General features: G+C 59.2%; 5 protein-coding genes across 5 annotated transcripts; 2 read left to right on the forward strand and 3 right to left on the reverse strand.

Moving 5' to 3' along the window:
• Window positions 1–5290: 5290 nt before the first annotated feature.
• On the reverse strand, window positions 5291–6251 carry B0H18DRAFT_1121043 (uncharacterized protein; the record flags this gene model as incomplete). The annotated part of the gene is made up of 2 exons (XM_048034259.1): window positions 5291–6028; window positions 6057–6251. 2 exons carry the CDS (start codon window positions 6249–6251, stop codon window positions 5291–5293), a joined length of 933 nt encoding a protein of 310 aa, XP_047891243.1.
• An 842-nt stretch (window positions 6252–7093) lies between these two features.
• On the forward strand, window positions 7094–8705 carry B0H18DRAFT_523234 (uncharacterized protein). Its single transcript, XM_048038444.1, has 3 exons — window positions 7094–8036; window positions 8103–8399; window positions 8476–8705. Exons 1-3 carry the CDS (start codon window positions 7246–7248, stop codon window positions 8633–8635), a joined length of 1248 nt encoding a protein of 415 aa, XP_047891244.1. The 5' UTR covers window positions 7094–7245; the 3' UTR covers window positions 8636–8705.
• Window positions 8706–13568: 4863 nt separating this feature from the next.
• B0H18DRAFT_1018643 (uncharacterized protein) lies at window positions 13569–14897 on the reverse strand. The gene is made up of 3 exons (XM_048029388.1): window positions 14411–14897; window positions 14198–14351; window positions 13569–14116 (listed from the first exon to the last, which is right to left on the reverse strand). The coding sequence occupies exons 1-3, from the start codon at window positions 14608–14610 to the stop codon at window positions 13703–13705; spliced, it is 768 nt and encodes a 255-aa protein (XP_047891245.1). The 5' UTR covers window positions 14611–14897; the 3' UTR covers window positions 13569–13702.
• Window positions 14898–16175: 1278 nt separating this feature from the next.
• On the forward strand, window positions 16176–17154 carry B0H18DRAFT_1212705 (uncharacterized protein). Its single transcript, XM_048036488.1, has 5 exons — window positions 16176–16371; window positions 16430–16552; window positions 16610–16657; window positions 16720–16809; window positions 16860–17154. Exons 2-5 carry the CDS (start codon window positions 16502–16504, stop codon window positions 17130–17132), a joined length of 462 nt encoding a protein of 153 aa, XP_047891246.1. The 5' UTR covers window positions 16176–16371; window positions 16430–16501; the 3' UTR covers window positions 17133–17154.
• Window positions 17155–18225: 1071 nt separating this feature from the next.
• Window positions 18226–20710, reverse strand: B0H18DRAFT_1121046 (uncharacterized protein; the record flags this gene model as incomplete). The annotated part of the gene is made up of 6 exons (XM_048034260.1): window positions 18226–19544; window positions 19594–19700; window positions 19759–19887; window positions 19946–20328; window positions 20379–20617; window positions 20674–20710. 6 exons carry the CDS (start codon window positions 20708–20710, stop codon window positions 18226–18228), a joined length of 2214 nt encoding a protein of 737 aa, XP_047891247.1.
• Window positions 20711–20759: the final 49 nt, after the last annotated feature.

Consider the following 20759-nt stretch of genomic DNA (forward strand, 5'->3'; position numbering starts at 1 on the left):
CGCCTTGTCAAGCGTAGACTTGCTCTTGGAGGATACCTTGGACTAGCAGCGTCGTCGTAACGTCCCAGATTCAGAAAGCACGCGGGATCGCAGCGCGGACGGACAACACGAGCGGAAGTGCGCAAGGCGACCAGAGAGCGATTGGGTTCAAGAGCGCGGGGCACGATCTTCGGTCAGATATGCTTGGGCGCCGGTCGCAATGCCCCTGGGAACACTCACCATGACGAGATACGAGAAAAGCACCACGAGCGCGGCGCAGAAACCGAGTAGAGGAGGAACGACAACGCGGCGGGCTGGCGGTGAGCTGTGTTTCGCGCAGAGACAAACAGCAGAGTCGGACTGTGGCTGAGCGTATGCGTAAGGCGTGCATTGTTAGGCGCCCGGAGTGCGATCACTGCGAGGCGGCGGTCTTCGGTCCGTTCCTTCCTCCCGCCATCACTTCCTTCCGCGGTCTGCTTGAACGTGCCAGCAGTCCCTGCTCTCGACTTTCCTGTGTACATCCTGCTGGACTGAATCAAAGCGAAATCTGTTTCTACCCGTGGCGCACGAACCAGCCGGCTGAGCCTTCGCTGGTGCCCGGGACAATCGCACACTTGTTCTCTTGTTGCCCTTACCTGACTACGTAACTCTGAGAACAGCTCGCACCTTCTTTCAATTTGTTGTGGTCTGCTGCGATTCGGAAGTTGAGAGGTGAGTCGCGCTAGTCGCATTGAGCATGCAGTGTAGCACCGATTCATTGATGTGTATCTAAGATATTCAACGTCAACTGTCGTCTCCTTTCGCTAATCCCCAACGGGACGGTCAGCCTCGCACCAGTCTTGTGCGCAACGGACCACCCCGTCAGACTGCTTGAACCACGATACTACAGCCTTTCGAAATCTAATCTTCTGGAGCAGCGATGGTTTCATCTCGCAACGGTCTCGTGTACCTACCGGGTCGATCCATTATAATACATGCGGCACAGGACGACACATTGCTTCACGACCCGACTTGCGCCGACAAGATGACTATGCTCTTGCTGGACACTCGCCGATCGACCCCCTACCGTCTAAGGTCCGTCGCACGAAACGACCTGACAGCTCGGTTTTCTTGGTTTGCCGTACAGTCACTGTCGTCAAGGAGTCTACAAAGCGCATTTGGCACCTTCACCAACATGCGTTTGAAAACATGCAAACATGCTAGTGCTAGACTCTTGATCTCGATTGAGGCATTCGCAGTAGGTGGGTCAGATCTGATCGGTACAGTCAACTGTGTCTGAATCTCACAGGTTCACAACCTCGGCTTCTCAAGCTTAGGATGCAGATTTCTGCGCTCTCTCTTCTCAATGGTGCTACTCGTCTGGTCCTGCAGACCTTACCAGGTGGCTCGGCGACTCGGAATAGCGACAGGATATCCGGACAACGAGCCGCCTGCCTAGGAGTAATTGGCCATACCCCTCGCATGGCCCAGACATACGTCGACCCTACTCCCGGACATCCCTTCGGACTCCCCAATCGGCTGTCGCTGCTTGGCAGGTTCATCTCGACGTCTAGCTAGGGATCCGCAGCACGACATACAATACCGCCCCCCCTCCCCACTACCTACGCCACAGATTCTGACAGTCCGATGCTCATCCCCGTGCATGCCTATTGCACCCTGCGCTCTAGACTCCGACGACCGTGCCCCGGTCCGCCGATCGCCATCACCATACAGTGCCAGGTACGTACGCATCGACGTCGGGCGCGAGCTCCTCGGCGGTTCCCACTTCGGCATCAGCGCCACTATCACTCGACGTCCTTCCCTTCTCCTGCCACAGGTCATTAATTGCATAATCAATGCGCGATCGGTCGAGAGGAACGAGTCTTCTCGATCAATGCTTTCGACGAATTGTGCGGCCATGCCGTACATACGCGTGATTCGTTGAAGACACGCTGACATGCTCGCGTCCGAGGACCCAGGAGCATTACATGCAGAGTTCCTGACATGCCGTACGTCGCGTCACCGTCGCCCTTCCTCCCATTCAGCAATACGATCGACAGGGCTCACTATATCCAGACCCGCATACGTACGTCGCCTCCCGATCCCTAAACGCACCGCACGTCAATGCGCTCTGATCTCAGTCGGCTGCGTCCGACGCAGGCTTCCTTCGGTTCGCAAGATCTCAAGGGCTGGTTCCTCGGTACTAACAGGACGTTCCTCGGATGCAGGGCGAGCAGCTGATCGCTGTCCGCGCTGCAGCGCCTCCGACACAGCGCCGCGTTCTCCCACTGTGGCACCGCAGCATCCGTCAGGCGGAGGGGCCCGCGCGTCGCGTACGCAGTCCGCCGACGCGTACCGCCCCGGACGGTCGATCAAGTGCGGGATGGTTCCGACTCGGAGTAGCTCACGGATGGATCACGGATGGCCTGTCGAGTGGTACATATGTCCAGTACGTATGTGTGCACTGTGATAGGTCGCAGGGATGACCAGTGGCGATATCCTGTAGGTGATCTGAGTCGATGTTACATGTCGTTCTTCTAGTCATTCGCGCGGATGTGGCGAGCACCCTCCGGTGGGAGAAGCACTGTTCCCGGCCATCAGCGATGACTTAGGGCGCATCCTTGACGTAAGTTAATCTGTCATGACAGTGTATGCCAACCTGATGAGCCAACAGCAGCTCCGCTCACCGCGACGCCAACCCGCCTGCGGTGATCCTTCCACAGTCGACAGAAGGGGACAAACCCCTCGCCCACAGACTAACCTCATCAGACGACACCGTCTTAGGTATGTGGGCCGGGCAACCTGACGATGCCTGGTCAGCACCATTCCACGCTCACCGTGGAGGCTCTCAAGCCCGGTATCCTGGCTCTCCCCGCATGCGGATCATCCCTGGAAATCGAGAAATGCAGAGCCCAGGCCAATTGATCTGGCCTCTAGGATCTCGGAAGCATCAAGACGTACAACACTCGCGGCTTGACTCTATATAACGTCCTCATTGCAAGTACTAAATGAAAGGCTGGGCTGCGGGGAACGACTCCATGCGCAGCCTTCGGGGACAGTCACGCTTCTGGGGATCCATCGTCTCGGGAGTCGGGCACTTCGTACCCGAGACCTGATCTGGGAACCCAGATGCGAACGAGCGATCGGCCACGGCGATGAAGACGTACGTTTCACTCGGTCATACTCAAGTATGAAGTACAATACATCGGCGATGGGTCTGGGCTGCGAAGGTTTGAACAAGCGTCTCTACCTGGCCTACGCGTTATCACACCACGGCCTCGGTCGGGAGCCTGTCCTGGAACGGTACCATTGTCATGAAAGTAACTAACCTGCAGGAAGACCCAAGGAAGACCAGACACGCGGCTTTGGTGGGTATTGCGCACGACCGACGCGGCCGCCGGGTCCCACACTAGCTTAGCGTTGTGCGCAAGTGCGGGTCTCTCTGAAGCACCTCCCAGGTATCTTCAAGCTTCACTCGTTGTCAGGTGCCGACCATCCTCAAGTCGCTGATCCGAAATCGAAGCCCACCGAGAGGGTGATGTCTGGGCAGTGTCGCGTCTAGGGTCAGGCACATGCTGTCGACTCGTCTCTACGCGCGCGATCGTCCGCTGGCCTTGACACTGACCCCTCCGTGCGATCGTCCAATCACGCGTGTTGCTTTCGACTCGGACGTGGGCCGACCAGTCCGTGTGTGGTGCGCCGCCACGCATTCTCGCTATCCTGCTTTGCACGCTGACTCACCGGACAGCCTCCTCCCGCATCCTTGAACGTGACGTCTCCCAAGCTCCCTACGCCTTCTTCGGCACCTCCCCGCGAACACGTACGTATGCGTGCTTCCTCGCCCGCCTTCTCTAGGCCCGCTCGCCCCCTCCCTGCTTCTCCAGGCTTCTCTGTCCTCACGATCGCGGCCGGCGTCCGTGGCGTTCGGGAAGTCTCCCTGCCTGACGTGCCACTGGTGGCCGCCCCATGCACGTCGAGCACGCGTCCGGTCACTAAGCTCCCGGGCCTTGCGCCGCGCGCGTGTCGTGCGTACATACGGTGACGTCGATGTATGTATCATGGCTCTGAGCTGCCAGCGAGTGACATAATAGATGCACGTCCGCCATGCCTGCCTGCCCGCGTTTCTCCTGCCAGTGCGGCGCATGAGTTCGACGTCTGGGTCCCGAGTATCCCGGAGGTGTCTATAGGACGAATCCGAGTCTACCGCGTCCACTAGCAAGGCCCTCGGACGGACGCGTGCAGTTCATCTGTGCCGGTGCACCCCGCCTCAAGCATCTCCAAGTCCAACTTCAGCGGAGGCATCGCATTGTCGATCGCTACAGATCCCCGGCCTCCCGCCCAGATCTCCGCACCCCGCTACCCGCCTCTACTACTACGTAGTACGGAACCCAGCCCAGCATATAGGTCAACTTATCACCCCGCCTAGCGGCGTCTCAGGCTTAGCAGGTTCACCCATACATATCACAGTAGCACCAGCCAGCAGACTCGTCGGCAGGAACTTGGACCCCAACTCCCAACTTGACCCTAGCTCGCGCCGGAGCGGCGACTCGAACAAGTTGGTCCTGATCATGAGATCCTCGGAACTCGACGACGCGACACCGCACGCAAGCGAGGCCGTCGGTCGACGCGACCCTCTCGATCATGATCTCACACCGCGCCTCGGCACGCGAGCGACGATTCTGTCAGAACTCCGAGTCAGGGGTCAGAAGGACTCATCCGCGTCGACACGAGTCGCCACCGTGACCACATTCAGCCTGAGGATTCAGAGGCTGCTGCGGACCGCTTGCAGTGACACACTGATCGCCGCTGATATTCGGAATACGCCTACTAGTAAGTACTTACGGTGACCCTGAAAGACCAAGCCCGTACCGGGTTACTTACCCGGCTGCGCGGCGTAGCCTGGCGTAGCGTTGAGCCTGTCGTGGGGTGCGGCCAAGATCTCCGGGTGCAGAGAGTGGCAAGGAAACCGCTGCGCACAAGTGAAGCCGGAGATCGACGCAAGGAGCCACATAGTAGATACCAGGCAGAGGCAGCACACACACCTATAGACAGAGGCAGCACACACACCTATATAGACACATGGACGAGACCAGTTGCAATTGCAATGCGATAATAGTAACATGAAAACCAGCAACGACGAGACGATGATGATGCAACGGGTACTAATGATAGTCATTCAGAATCAGCACAGAAACACAGAGACATTGAACAGACGCAGTATAATGCTTCCTAGCGTACGCGTACGACCACCGACCGCCGACCCTGCAGCCAGTCCAGCCCAAACCCCAAGAACGACCTGGAAACCCTCAACGACGGCGACGACTCACGGCTCTCACTTCACGACGATCACCCGCTTCGTGTGCTTCCCCGCGCGTCTCCTCTCGTTATGCGGCATCGGCCGCCTCCACGCCTCGTCCTCCTCCCCCGGGTACCCCTCTCCCTGCGGCGGCTTCCCGGCGTGCTCCTCACCCTGCTGTGGCGGCGGCGGCGGGTGCATCGGGTACTGCATCTGGACGTCCATCGGCGCGTGTGGCGGGGTCGTCCGCGCGTGCTGTGGGGGCGGTGGCGGTACGGAGTGCGAGTGTGGGTGCGGGTAGGGCGACGGTGCGGAGACGGGCGCAGACTGAGCTTGGACGGGGATGATGGGGATGCCGCCGCGCGGCGCACGCGCGCCCGCCTGCGTCGGCGGCGGCGGTCCAGCCTGGGGCGGCGGCGCGAGGGCGTGCCCCGGATGCGTGCGGGGCGAGCCCGACGTCTGGCGGGCGGGGTGCTCAGCAGGCGGCGGAGGTTGCGCGTGCGGATGTGGATACGAGGGGCCCGCGTGCATGTCGACCTCGATCTGCACGGTGACGATCTCCTTGCCCTTGCGCGCGAAGAACGCGCGCTCCTGCTCGAAGAAGAAGCCGGACGTGGAGCCCATCGCGGCGTTGGGCGGGGGCGGGGGAAGAGCGCCATGAGCTCGTGGCCCGTCGGCGGCGCGGGGAAGCCGCCGCGGCGGGGCATGGCGGCGGCGGACGCGTCGACGGGGGAGAGCTCGAGGTCTGCGCGCGGGGACGTCAGCAGGGGCAGTCTGTGGGACGCGGGCATGCGCGGCGCACCTCGGAGGGCCGGCGGCGACATGGGGCGGCGTGCGCGCGCGGGGTCTGGCGGGGCGGGGGGGAGGAAGGCGCGTTTGGCGGAGGCGGAGGGGGGCTGCGCTCGCTGCCGGTGGACGCGGTGGTCGAGGGCGAGAGGGAGGGCGAGCCGGTGTGGATGTGGGGGATGGGGCGGAGGTGGTACTTGGCGGTCGCCATGGCGGGTGGTCAGGCTGCGGCGGGTGCGGGGGTGCGGTGGCGAGGCGAGGGCAGTGGGGGAGAGGGGATCGAGGGGTGCAGGCGGGGGCCTTATAAGGGCGGGGGCGGATGGCGGACGCAGATGAAGCGACCCTGAGAGGGGGAGCGTTCTTGGTGTGCGATCGCGCATCGCCGCATCTGGCGTCCGGACTCGGACAGGAAAAGGAAAAGGAGGCCAGGCAGCTGCTAGGCGCGGCGCGGGCAATTGATCCTGATTGCCACTTCACCAGATCGCGATCCCTCCGTGCCCCCTCGCAGAACACCGGCCCACCGCGACCGGCGTCACCCCAGGCGCGCGCCAGCCACCGTCGCTGCCAGCCTCGAAGCGAGCAAGCTCTGTCCACCTCTCCGCCCACGCACCGTCTTCTCTGCCCGCTGCATTCCCACTGCGCTGGCTCTTCCCGGCACACACAAGCTATGCCTTCTTCAGCCGAGGCCATGCCCACATCGCTATTGTCATACATCGCCCGGCGGCGGTCATCTCGCAGCGCACCGTTGCCTGGCACATCCATCTGCCTCCGGCCTGCCAATCACACCACCGATTGCAGAGCGTGTGTCCCCGGACGCATCTCATCGACCGCCTCCTGCGCCACGGGGCCCCCATTACCGCATCGGCCACGCTTACTACGCAGCGTACGTACCGCAGGGTGATCGCGGCTCCCCGACAGCCTGCAGCCAATTGCTGGCACACCGGGCAGGGCGGACTCGCTAGCGTGCGACGGCAGGTCGCCGTCCAATTCGGCCCAGGTAACGTAACGCGCCCTGCGCGGGTGCAGATGGGCCAGCCGGCCATCAGGCTTCCGGTTTGAGCAGAAACTGTCATCACGCAGGCCGCCGCCGGACTCCGAGTGTTGTTCGACAGCGCACATCAGGCCGGAGACGAGCGTCGTGGCGACAGCGACCCTGCAGGAGGGCAACAGGAGTCGTCGCGGTGCCAGTTGCGCGTGTCACGCCCATGACATGCCGTACGTCTCGAAACGTCTGGTCTGTTGACACGGACAGCGACTTCGCAGGCAGGATCCGAGTGTGCGCGGACGCAGGGGCGCTGCACCGATCGGCCCGCGCTCGCACAGACGGTTCGATCCAATTCGATCTGGACGTTCTCCTGCACTCTCCGCCCTTTTGGGCCACTGATGGGATCCGGCAGCCGCTCGCCTCGGAAGACGCCTGCCCGTCGACGTCCATCGCCCAAGTTCACCGGCCGTCGCTTCCAACGCATGACAGGTGTACGCCCGCCGCCTTCACGCCGCCCCAGATCAGGCGGCCTTCGCACGCTGCGTTCCCGTGTGCAGGTGCGATCACGACATGCCGTCAGCGAGCACTGCTGGCGGTGGCAGCTGCGGCACCTGGGGGCACGACTCATCGCCGCATCGCGCTGCATGGAAATGGAAGCCCGCGAGCGAGGATCAGCCGTCCTCGGAACCCGAATGCCACATCCCCGCGCGCTTCCCGTCGCGAAGCCTGCGCATCCGCCCGCCGCTCGAGCCGTCTCTGTGCGGCTGGCCGCGTATGGCCATGCCATTCAGTGCACCCCAGGCGCCGGCGAGGGGCTTGGTACTTATGTAGCGCGGGGTTTGGACGGCGTGAGCAGCACTCGGGCGGCTTCGTGCTTGGCTCTTGGCTCTGCATCCTTGCCCGGGCCTTTCAATTACGCTATGGTCACCGGTCATGCCAGAATCGACAAGTCGGTGCGCGAGATTGCCCTGCAGATCACCCAGTGACGATGCACCGTCCGGAGTCGAATTGGCATGTACTCATACTACTACCTTGTTTGCTCCGCTGATACAGACCGCGGACCTCGTGCGCGCGTAGTACTTCGTCCTATTGCTCGCCGCCCGCTTCGCGGGCTGACGTGCCGGCTGTTATACTCACTCCCCACAAGGTTCCCGTCTTCCTTCCGAGGCAGCCCACCACGCGTCTTCGGTGCAATCGAGGCAGAGCTGCGTCCCCGGCAACTCTGTTCCTCGCCGCATACGGAGGGCTGCACGCCTCGGCGTCCAGCGGAGCATCGACCGATAGCACTGCACGCGCCCTACGGAGCCATCTCCTCGCCCCTCCCCAGTGCCACGCCCGATCGCTCGGACGCGTCCGCACAGCGAGTGGTCCTCTGTAAGTGCCCCCGCGCTCGCACCCAGGCCTCCTCCGTCCCCGCCTCTAAATCGCCTACTGACACCGCGCAACTCAGCGTGCCATGTACCCTCGTCCGCACAGGGTGCGAGCGGGCCTGGACTGGGGCGTGTTCGCTTCCGATCCACGATCCCTGCGTTCCGAGGTTCGCTGCAGCGCGTCTGGGCCGCGGTGCGGTGCAGGGACGGGATGCTACGCGGTGCGTCCGTGGATCTTGAATGGTCGGGTCGGTGCCCTGCGCGCGAGCCCGGCTCCCGGATATCAAACCCAGCCTTCGCGATCGCACCGTAGCATCGTGTATCGTGTATCATATCGTGTATCAATGACAATGCAGTATCGCGCACCGTGCACCGTACCGTCATGCCCACCGCATCGCGTGCAGAGGCGTCCCTTCTTGGGATAGCGTCGGACGGTTAGTACGAAGTTGTGTGCCACGCTTATCCACGCTCGTCCGCGCACGCGTCGCCCGTAAGTCAGATAGCAGCGGAGGCGAGCACATGCGCGTGGGCCGTCCGGTGTTCAAACCCGCCAAATAAGTCCCCGACGCTCCCATCCCAGCCACGTCCCCGCTCAGAGGGACACTGCTGCCGGATTGAACCTGGCTTACAGGCACTGCTCTCCATGGCCCCTCCCGGCGCACCCACCCCGCTGAGCGCGCACTCTCGCCTTTCGGGCGCCAAGCGGTCAACACCCGGCGCTAGGACAGCAGGGTCGTTGGGTTCCGAGGGGCCACTCAGGCTGAGCAGGCAACAGCCCGCGAAGGCGTCTAAGTGGGTGCGTCTTCCGAGTCGTCTTCGTCTTCGTCTATCGTGCGTGGGCGGATGCACGAATGCGCGGTGGTGCGCCGGGCACACTGAGAGTCAGAACTCGCCGCGAGCGAACGATTTCCGATCCAGACACGGCGCTATCGGCGCACCCCTGGATCGTCCGCCACGCTCGGCACCGTCATCGTCGGCGCCACCCGCGTCTCTCCTGACGAATACGAACACGCGGCGGGCGATGTCGATGGTGCCTTGCCGAGGGGCGTTCATTAAGGAGCGAGCGATGCATCGAAGCTCGGGGGCGGGTGCGCTTCTTGCACTTCCGCTTCCCTTCCGAGAACACGAGTTTTTTCAACTAGTTGGGCGTCTGGGATGAGGATGATCCCGTCGCTTCGTGCGGTATGACCAGCGCCGCTTGTCGTGGTCAGACTCAGAGGAGAGGATTTGGCCCGGAGGGGGTTCGTTGCAGGCGATCGTGGTGTACGGTACTGCATCGCGCCGCACGGCGTTCCTCGCGCTCGAACCGACCAACCTCTGTTCGCGTCCCACTTTCGAGTTGCGGCAGCGCACTTTCGGAGCGGGTAAGTGCGCCTCGTTGCTCCTCTCGGGAGGCACACCGCCGTCACCCACCACATTCCGCGCTTCTTTAGTGGGTTTGATGTCAGGCCAGCGGCCCGGCTGCGTGGTCCATATGCTCCCACTCGCTGTGCTCTGCGGGGGCACGACAGGAGCCATCCTTGCATCTGTCTGCATCGCTCTCAGATCAGCCGTCCCCGTCGATATGATCATCTCCACCAGGCGTGATACATAGCTGGCTTGTGCGGATCGATATGTGTGTAGTGTAGACACGCGTACGATGCTGTGCTCAGTCCGCACATGTACACCAATCGTCGTATCAAGCTAGACAAACAGCGTACCACGGTAGCCTATCGATCCCATCACGTCAGGGCCGCCAGGCCCTCAAACTTCCCGCCCTTCCTCATGGAGGAGGCTTCTTGCCAGCGTAGTTGCATGGGCGCCAGCCGTCCGTTGCTTCCGCACCCGCGCGCCTAATTTGCTCCCGTCGTTCTTGCCCAAACCGAGCGGGCACGGACACAAATCGAGATCGGATGGGAGCCGTGGGTGCGGTAGAGTGCGCAGGAGGTGTCCATGGCCAGGTCGCTAGCGCGGTTCGCTTCCCAGCGTGCATGGCCTAACCAGGAACCCGTCGCACCCCGCGAGCCGGTTAGACATGCGGCCTGTGTCACGGATTCGGGCTGGTGCTGTGGACTCGGATAGGAGCTGTGCCAGCGGCAGCTTGGCGGGCTCGGGGGGTTATCTGCAGCCTGTGCGATTACATGTCCAGATATTGGCAGGCACGGGGATTACATGTTTGACTCGCCAGGATGATCGTTTGGGGTTCAGGCTGATGCAATCGAGCGACGTACCCGATATTGCTCGACCGCAGCGTATTGGACAGTTCATTCCGCTACCATCTTCATTACTCTCCCAGCATGGGCGACCCGAGCGGATCTCCATCCTCCACCAGGAGTTCGCCGTCCGTCGAATCCATACCACCCCGGTTTTGCACACCTGTGCTGTCCGCGCTGTATTGTCTTGCCGGCACATCGAGACGCGCCGGACGACTTTGTCCTCTGCTCCGGACTCTGCCCGCCTTGTCGAGGATCAGCACCTAGTAGGATCCTGCGCGGGGCCCATCTTAACGCCACAGGGTCCTCCGAGGCCGTCGCTCATCTGCCCCTGTCAAGTTCAATACCGCGGCGGCGCCACTGCGTCGCTCGCTATTCGCCGTTCGGTGTTCGCCACGAGCCGGTCGAGCCGGCCATCGAAATGTCGACGGCGTAGTCGATGTTCGGATGGGCCGCAGACGGCTGCCGGTGAGGTTGGGGATGATTATGGTGGGCGCGCGATGGTATGTACCCTGCTGCTATTGCGTATGCGATGTGTCCAGTCCTGGCCGCCAGTTTGCTTCTACACGAACACCGCTATCCGCGGAACAATAAGCTACTGCACGCATTCGTCAGCATCACCACCATTCCCGTCATGGCAAACCGAATATGCCTACACGTAAACTGCCAATCTCGCCTCGTCTTGTCAAGCCGCATCTACAGCAACTGCGTGTTCCGACCGTCCGCCGGTGAACAACGCCTGGGTGGAAGAACTTCACGTCGCAACGCGTGACGTCCCCTGTCCCCCATGCACTTCTTGTGGCGCAACGGACATTGCAGCGCGGCGTCTGAGCGTCCCAGCCGACCGCTGCGGCGCCACTACGCTCATCGGTACATCCTCCAGGGACGCCACGATCATTTGAGTTACGACCCCCGTCTTCCTTGCCAAGTCATGGGTGATTCATCTCCACCCCGCGGGCGCTACGGACAACGTCCGTTGTCAACGCTGAAGCGCCGAATGGGTGGGATGGGGCCGCAAACCGACCACCGCCTCGAGACTGGACACCTCCATGGACGACAGAACGCTAACACGGGCGGCAGCGAGCTAACAGCATACGCGGTCAAACAGACTCACCTCCATTTCGTCTCACTGACACTCGCCGGGCGGCGAACACGCGTCCGAGTCAGCTCCGGTGGCGATCGGAGACACTGCGGCAGCGTTATGGTGTGCGGGTGTCGGACGGCGGGCGTAATTGACGAGGGAAGCAGCAGGATGGCTGATTGCGGCGTCGACGTCGACGGCCGACCGACCACGGTCTGTCCATGTCAGGTTCTGTCAAACGTCGAGATGTATTAGAAGGGCGAGCGCGACAGATCCCGACTGTCCGAACTGGCAGATGCGCGAGATCAGCATGTGTAGAGACGCCATATGCAGAACCCACGTAGTGCGTATGGACGTGCTGCCCGGTCGGATAGCCTGGATTGTGCATGATTTGACGGACGTTTGTTGCCGTGACGATTCGAGCTTGACGAGGGCAGATGAGTCTCCAGTTGCCAATCTATCGCCGCGGGCTATGCATGGCAATGCAACCTACTCCATAAAACCGACAGGGGAGGATCCGCCAGTCACTGGCCACCATACAGCATATGTCAAGTGACGACTTACCCGTTGTGCACGGTGGCTTTACCGTCCATGTGTTGTGGCGTGGCTTCGCAAGTTCGTTCGTCCTGTTCATCATACCGACGCTATTCTAGTCTAGCCACTGACGCCTCAACGTTTAGCTTTTCCCTCCGAGTCGTTTCCCAGACACCCAACCTCCGCGCGTCTTCTGTGCTATCTTCGTCTCACCCATGACCAAGCCGCCCAAACTTGCACGTCGTCACACATCGCAAACGCCTTACGACAGCTTTTCCCTGGCAACTGCATACAAGAACGCTCGCCGCCCCAGGGCACGCCCGGGAAGACAGCGGCTTCCCACTCTAGCTGTCTATGTCGACATCAGCCATGTACCTTGATCAGACGCACGGGCCATCAAACCAACGTTGGCGTGCGAGAAAGCGAGTCCTGCGTGTCCGTACACGGTGCAGGGAAGACGCTGGAAGACGGGACGGCATGCCGGACTTCTTCTCTTCGTGCGCTCGTTTGACAGTTCCAGTCGCCGGTGGAAGCGGGGTGAAGAATGATATAGTGGTCCCTGGCATATGACTTCACCGTCTCTGTCATGCTAACACCTCGTTCACCGAGACGATGTTGGCGGCGGATGCGATTAGGAGACCGGTTGACATCCGTCTGTTTGTGCCGCTCGACTTCTGACTTGGATGGACCGTTGCGTTGTCAGTCCTGGCCGTATCCTGATCACAGTATGACCTTGACTGACCACGGGGCGCCGGATCCTGTCCGTTTGCACATTGAGGGGCCCTGTACTTCAGGGACGATAAGAAGGAAAGTACGAGAATGTGCACGTTGACGATGCCGGCAACATGCGGCACCCACCCTGACAGAAGTCCTATGTCCGAAAGCAAATGTCAGATGGAGTTCAGCTGAGCTTTGCCATAAGTGGGTGACGACCGTTCAGAAGGCGCGAGTGACGTTACTTGACTTCTCCTGTGCGTGGACAGCCGGCGGCCCGTGCGCGTAGAACCGAAATGAAATGTAATTGTGAGCTGCATTCACCATGCTTGTTCTGGCGGCGGAATCCGATATGAGCGCATGAACAACAAATCTGGCCGACCGGGGGATCTCAGTCAAGGCATGGCGATGAACAGAGCGCGAAAATACATAGAGTTTACCAGTTGTGTGGGGCGATCATTGTACAGAAGCCACAGCCCGTCTGCGACGAATTGTGTGCGGCCGCACGTCCCATCAGAAACTGACTATAATCATGATCATAGGGGCATTAGTCTGCAGAAGTTCGAAGCCATCCGATTGAGTCATCATAATCAGCATTCAGTCGCGGTGAAGCCTGCCACCTACAAGGGTGCATGACGTATATCCGTACTTCGCCCGCTATCTTAAATGAAGATCATATCGTCAGCTGGCCATCCTTCGTTCTTATATTGACCGGCAGAATCCTTGCATGCAGGCAGAGCAGGTGAGCCTATGGAAACAGCGAGCCAAATGTAGTCATAGTATGGGTCACCCGACTGTAGCAAGGTCCGCCTCCACCTTCTTTTTCCGCTTCTTCCCTTTGCTCTCCGTGGAATCGACAGTTGAATCGCGGTCGCGCTGTCTCTTCTTCTGGCCTTGTTTGGCGTTAGTAGGTGGCGGCGCATCTACGCCAGCGGGCTTCATGAAACCCGCAGGTTCACTCTTCGCGACTGCCGCCCTGGAAGGTGGTGCAGATGAGAGTGATACCGATGCTACCGCGGCTGTCTCGTGAACGAGCTGCTGCGCGGTCTTCGTCCGTGCCTTCTTGCTGTCCTTTGATTTGGTAGGCAGCGGCGCTTTGAACCCGGATATCGATCCGGGGCGGCCTTTGCCTTTTAGCGGATCAGACCTGCCAGCAGCCTCCCCTGCGGGTCCCTCTGCTTCGTTGTCAGACTCGCGTACCTGCGCGGGTAGTTAGACTCATCATAGAGAAAAAGCGGCGATGACCCCGTCAGCTTCGCAACTTCCGTAGAGTGCACGGACCTCCTTGCGCAGAACCTCCTGACCGCGTTCATTGAATGACCTCCTTCCCCTCACGAGTGCCGACGATGCGCCCATATCATCTTCTCCCTCTTCCTTCTCTTCTTCGTCGAATATGAAAGGGACATACGACGCCTCGTACGTCACCGACTGAGTCCTATCGTTCATGATGTCATCTAGAGTCGCAACGATCTTCGTACGGGGAACTGCACACACTTCTTTTGCTTCAAACCCGATGTTGAACTAGAACTTGCGTCGGTTCCCCAGGCATCTCGAACATCCTGCGAGACCGACCACTCCGCGTCATCCCTGATCTTTGCCTGCTCGGCCTCTACCTGGGCCTGTAACTTCGCCCGCTGCGCGTTCTGCATGAACCGCAGGCCCAGCGTACTGTTGCTGATCGCTTTGCCCGACATCGTCTCGATATCCCGGCCCTTTGGTTTCGTGAAGACGTGGCTGAGCGAGTCCAGGTATTTACAAGAGTGGCAATCAGATAGCAGCGAGTCCACGCGTCAGAGCACGCCGAAGTCAAGACACCTTGCACACGCACGAAGAAACCAAGGACCTGATTGCATTCGAACAAGCGCTCAGATTGGTACAGTATGTACATGCCCCGTGGGAAGAACCTTGCCAAAATACAATAATCATTATCCGTAAGTATTTCGGACAGAGTTACAGTACAGCTAGTTGCAGAACATTAGGCGCAGATGAACGCGCGCGACATATGATGACAAATAGGCGCTATCCACACGAAGACGTCGGTTTACCCACCTCACCACACCTCGCACCACCATGTTTTTGTGTTGCATCGATTGTCCCTGCAGCAGCCGTCATGAGAGGCATGTCTTGCGACTCGCTGAACACGATCCCGTGGACGCCTTGCAGGAGTACCGGCCAGTGCCCGCAGACAATTGAACGTGTATCTGCCCCCTACACCCAGGTCTACGACGTCTGTCGGACTCGTCCATTGTAGCTGACTGCAAGTGGCGGTGTAGGGGAGGCATTGTTACATTGTTACTACTCTCGATGTAATATACATTAATACGGTGTCCGAGGAGCGTGACCGCGTCGCTATTGCTCGGTACAGGTGCTAGTGCAGACGACCGTGAAGCCGCAAAAACATGATGGTGCAGAAGTGGATGAACCAACGTCAACTGTGGCGCGGCGCTTATTTGTCATCGTATGTCGCGCGCGTTCGTCTCAGAACGTCAGGGAATTGAGAATTCCGGGGCGCGCAGTCCGGCGCACAGTCGGATGGTCGGCCGTCCCACAGAATGACGTCGTTGATAGGCACGGAGAAGCGCAGAACTGCTGTCGTTCGCAAGATGGGCAGGGCGCGACGTTGACAGAGATCGTCCCGAAGCAGCATCTGGCTGCTTCTTCAACCGTGTGAGTTCCAGAGGGCGCGGGAATTCTGTCAGAGGGCGCGCTGCCAACGCAACGTCGGTCGACCGTTGTGGTATATTCATGTCCTGCCGGCTTTGTCTTCCCCATCCCCTAATTAGATTCACTCTCCTTTAATTAGAACCCTTCGTCCACATGTGGCACATGTGCTTCGCTGTCTCGTCGTTTCTATGAGGAATGAGCCAAGATGAGACTAATTGAACTTCGTGCAGAACAATACCATACTTGCGACGTACTGGTTGCTTCGCTGACAGGACACACGACCAGACTGATGGAACTTTGTGCAGCACAAGAACAAAATGGTAACATACTGATTGCTTCGCTGTCGTCGGGTCTTACTACTGGCACGAGGCATGACCGGAACAATGGAGCTTCATGTGGAATAACACGATATAGGTAAGATACTGGTTGTCTCGCTGTCATAGTGTCTTCTTGCTGACTGGTAATCAGCTATTCTGTTGGTCGGAGCAGCCATACACTGATCACGAAAACGAGTATATCGGTCCACCTCGTGTTTTCGGGCACGAATCCGCACCATGAGGATGGCGTCCGACAGTGTCTATGACCAGGTATGTGAAGTTCGTGCTCGCGATCGTCTTAGCCTGTGGTTGATTCGCATGGCCATGCTGCCGAACTGACAACCTTTGACGTGTGGATACACCGTCGGTTGCCTCATGCACCAGCACCGAAGCATTTGTCACCCCAAATGAGGTGGTTTCGGCCTCGTTCCACACAGCATATAGGCGATCAGCAGCGACATCCATCCTAATGTGGTGAGTAACTCGTCTGTGACACATTTCCTTGAGACCAATATACCGGGGTTTTTTCCAGAATTACAAGCGAATGTGTGACAGGGATATGCAGGCTGCCGACAGCCAGGAATAATCAGGACTGTCTGGAGGCATGGAGGGTCACTCGGGTCCTGATCCTGCTGCTCAGGGACTCTGGCCATCGGTGCGTCGCCCATTCTGCGATCCCCACTTCCTACGAGTCACTCATACCATGAAAAAGCTTTTCCATCTCTGCGAAGACAAGCCTCCGACTCGGTCACTGGACCAGGTGTGCCGATATAGTGCATTTCTCGTTGTCGTCGTTGACTCACAACACCGAACTGAATCTAGTCATTTGGACACATCATCAACACGACTCGAGAGGGCACAGGCATGCACTCGGCTGGACCTGAGTGGGACGAGCGCCGCCTCGATGTGAAGGTATGCAATATCAGTGCACCTGTGCCATTGTTTCGCTCATGCAGAGTTAGTGTAACATCAAGTCCCTTTATTGCACTGATGCTCAGCGAGACGAGATCAATGCAATATACACGAATTCCAAAGACTTTGCAAGGGTCTATACAACCACACCATCGAACCAGGAGCTCGCACAACAGCTATTGCTCCTCAACAAGCTCGACGAAGAATCACTGGCCATGCTCGAGTCTCGATGGAGTCGGACTCACCAGCGAACGTGGAGGCGCCGAGAGGGAGAGGTTGAGCGCGTCGTATATCAATGGTATTTCAGCTCTGAATACAAGTAGGGTACAAATTTATATATTCTTCATGTGAAGTGTCTGTGGATACAACCACGATGTGCGAAGGCAGGGCAAGAAGAGAAAATGTGACGAGGAACCATCGACTGAGGATGCCACGGTCGCGGCGGGAGTTCGCCAGGCTCCTTACGACTATACAGGCTGCCTTGCACATGCCGATATCACGTATATGAAGGCTACTCGACAGCCGCTCCGGATTATGGGATATTTTGAGCACAACGAGGGCTGTCGAGCTGCAGCACTCAAATACACACCGTCAATCCCGCTGCATCCTCATGTTTACGAAGTCGCTATACGACAGTTGCAACAGGGTGCTAGGTAAGGACCCAGGCTATACAGGCATATACATGTATAGAATACCTGTAGTTAGCGCAGAAGGGTGTATACATGAAAGGCCTGTACTTACCGCGGGCCGCTTCTCATACATGAGCCGCCACTCGCTCATGTATAAGCGAGGCGCCGCCATGTATGAACGAGACGCCGTCATGTATGAACGAGGCGCCGTCGGTCGTTACCCGTTTTAGCAGCCACGCCGGGGTATCCCGTGGCCCTTACCATATCTGTACCGAACCCGGCCCCTTCGTCCGCAGCCACCGGCGCGCGATCTGGGGCTGCCCCATATGGATGCAGCATCGGGGCTACTGTCAGCGCATCTCAGATTAGGTACGATCTTGTACCTTCCCTGTGCCTGGAGTCTCAAAGCAGACAGCCCGACAGCACAGGCAACCACGTGCACAGACGTGCTCGCCCAGCATGAAGTCCGTAGCATAGGCGCCCGCCGTCATGGATATTCTAAGTTGTAAGTAGCTGTACGTCGACGAGCAGGGCAAACTAGTTTGCTATTCATGTAATGTTCTTTCGTGTGCTACGACAACTCTGACAGGTTTGAAGCTCGGGCTTATGTCACAATGAAAGACATGCAATATTGATTTGTCAAAGCACAATAGCGAGACACAGGTAAGGATAGCGGAGTACAGACTACGTAGCGACGAGGAGGCATTCAGTATTCGAGTATATCATACAGAACAGCAGTGCTCAAGATATTGTTGCGCGCGCCGACATGGAAACCATGACACGGCGTTCAGACTGTACGTGGACGCTTCGAGGCCTTCTCAGCCAGAGCTTCATTTGCCTTTTGCTTTCCCACCTTTACAGCTGTCGCAGGGCCGTGACTCTCCTTGCCGCGCGCACTGGGCGGCTGCCAATCAGCGTCCGCAGGCTTGGGAGCTGTCCGGTCTCGGCGCGGTCGTCCCCCATGAGTAGACTGCTGCATCGCATCCGTTAATGGGCTACGCGAAGACGTTTGGTCGGGCGTGGCGGACACAGTAATTACTGGTGTAGCCGTAGACATCGATACCGACATTGCTTCAGGCGATGGCATCGACTCAGACATAGCAGCGACCGAGGTAGACGTGGGTGTCGCCGGCGGGGAGGTCACCGACGCGGTCGCAGCCAGCGGCGGCGTGAGCTCTGGTGTCGAGGTGGAAGTGTCTTCACGCAAGGAACCATCCTGTGCGTTCACGGCCGAGGCAGGCGCCACGGACATAGAGACAGAGGGTTGGGCGGTGGGCTGCGATGGCACACCGATCGAGTCAAAGTTGAAGGTGAACGCTGTGCTTGAGGCACTCGCAGACTCGAATGTCGACGATGTGTCCGGTGGGAACGGGAAAGACGCGAGAGGGTCCTGGACATCAATGGTATTCGGCTTGTCCATGTAGGACACGTTCGAAGATTGCGAGGGTAGCCACAGTGATGGGTCAAACGGAAGAGCAGGTGGCGGGCTAGACGCGAAACGATATGGCGCGTCGAAGGGGCCCACGCTCGTGGGCAGTGACTGCACAGTAGAAGGTAAGGGATTGAACTCCGGGAAGACGACGTTGTTGATGGTGGGTGCGGGCAGGTAACGTGCAATGTTCTCGGCCGTAAAGATGTCATCGTCGGCGGCCAAGGTGCTCGAGCCCATCGCGGATGTCATCAGCGTGGTCGGAAGAACGACGGGGATGGGCATGAAGCTGATGTCGATGTTCTCGAGCCCAGGGGTTGAGGAATCAGACGCTGGGAGAATGCCGGCACCTGCGCCACCTGATAGCAGCACAAGCTCGGGCGCGTTTGGTTCAGGCACCACGGACATGGTCCCCATCGACTCGGCAACAGGAGAAGGAGCCACGACTTGGCCAGGAGGAACCGCGACGTCGGCGGCCGTAGAGACGACCTCAGAACGAGGCGCGGTGATGTCGGCCGCAGGAGGGACAACAGCGGGAGCGGGGACAATATCAGCAGGAGGAGCTAGGGGGATAGTACTGGGGCCCGCGGGCTGGGTCGTCACCTGCGCGCTGTCGGCAGACACGAGAGGACTTCGCGAGCCACTAGGTAGCGCTCGACGCGCACGTTCAGCGGGGGCTAGAAGTCATGTCAGAAGGTGCAACGAAAGGATTGACAATGGACTCACGATATTTCGCATTAAGGAACTTCCCGAAGGGTTGCATCACATACTTCTCGTGGCCTGCATATGTAGCAGCAAAATCGTGGCCAGCTGCCGTCTTGCCGATATGGAAGCTAGAGAAGCAAGACTATCAGTAAACTCGTCGGTATCCGAGAGTCAGAGAGGACTCACCTGAAGGTCTGCAGCGCCCCACCTTCCTCCGGCCAGGGCCCTCCCCCGTAACAACTGATGGAGAGGCCCGTCAACTCCGAAGCCACCTTGAGTAGTGGTCCTAGAAATTGAGGTAGTTCTTTGATCGCGCTGCGAAGCAATAGCGTGTCAGCGTCTCCCAGAGGCAAGAACGAGAACGGTAAGATACCTATTGTATTCCTCCGGAGTGCGATTGGCGAGTGATGGCATCGTGGCCGCCGCCTTTTTGGCCAGTTCGATGGCTGCCTTCTGCTGTTGTATGTAACTTTGGACTTCGGCCTGAACCTCCGGAGGTTCCAGGCTGAAGGCCGATGCTAGTTCGCGACGAACTATGTTGATGTTTCGGGCCTCCGGAACGTCTTCGTCCTTGGTTGCATCGGCGACCGAGGCCTTCACCTTGTCTTGGTAGTAAAGTTTTGAGTACGCTTCTAGACGCTGCGGCGCGCGTTTGGCTGGAGGTGGGGCGGCCGGGAGGAGGGCCGCTAGCGTCAGGGCCTTTGGCGTGTCGCGGCGCGTCGCGTACACGTCATTGTAGAATTTGGAGCGCATTTGCTGCGAAAGATGAGTCAGTACCACGAGGCGGCAGCAGAATGGCCACGTACATCCTTCCGCTTTTGCAGGGCGGCACCGTATTTGGTCATCTGCTCCTCAGTGAGGTCGTCTAGCGCAACGTCTGGCCCGTACATCTTCGTCAGCTCTGGCCATTTCTCAAAGAATTCGCTCTCCGTCTCCGTCATAAACTGCGAGACCTTGTTGGCCTTCTGCGCAGCGAGAAAGCCTTGAATTCTCTCCTTGAAAAATTGCAGTTGCTCGGGCGTCGCCCACGACTTTGGCGGCATATCTGTCGCGTGAACATCAGTCAGCGAGGGCGCCCCGCTCTATGTCCAGCACACGTACCGGGTGACCGGTCTAGAGGGTTTGGGGGATATCCCATACATGAAAGGCGGTGGTGACTGGAATTTTTTGCATAACGTTGACGCCGG

The sequence above is a fragment of the Fomitopsis serialis genome (genome assembly GCF_022376445.1).
Source record: "Fomitopsis serialis strain Sig1Antser10 chromosome Unknown B0H18scaffold_55, whole genome shotgun sequence".
In the NCBI taxonomy this organism is placed as follows: Eukaryota; Fungi; Basidiomycota; class Agaricomycetes; order Polyporales; family Fomitopsidaceae; genus Fomitopsis; species Fomitopsis serialis.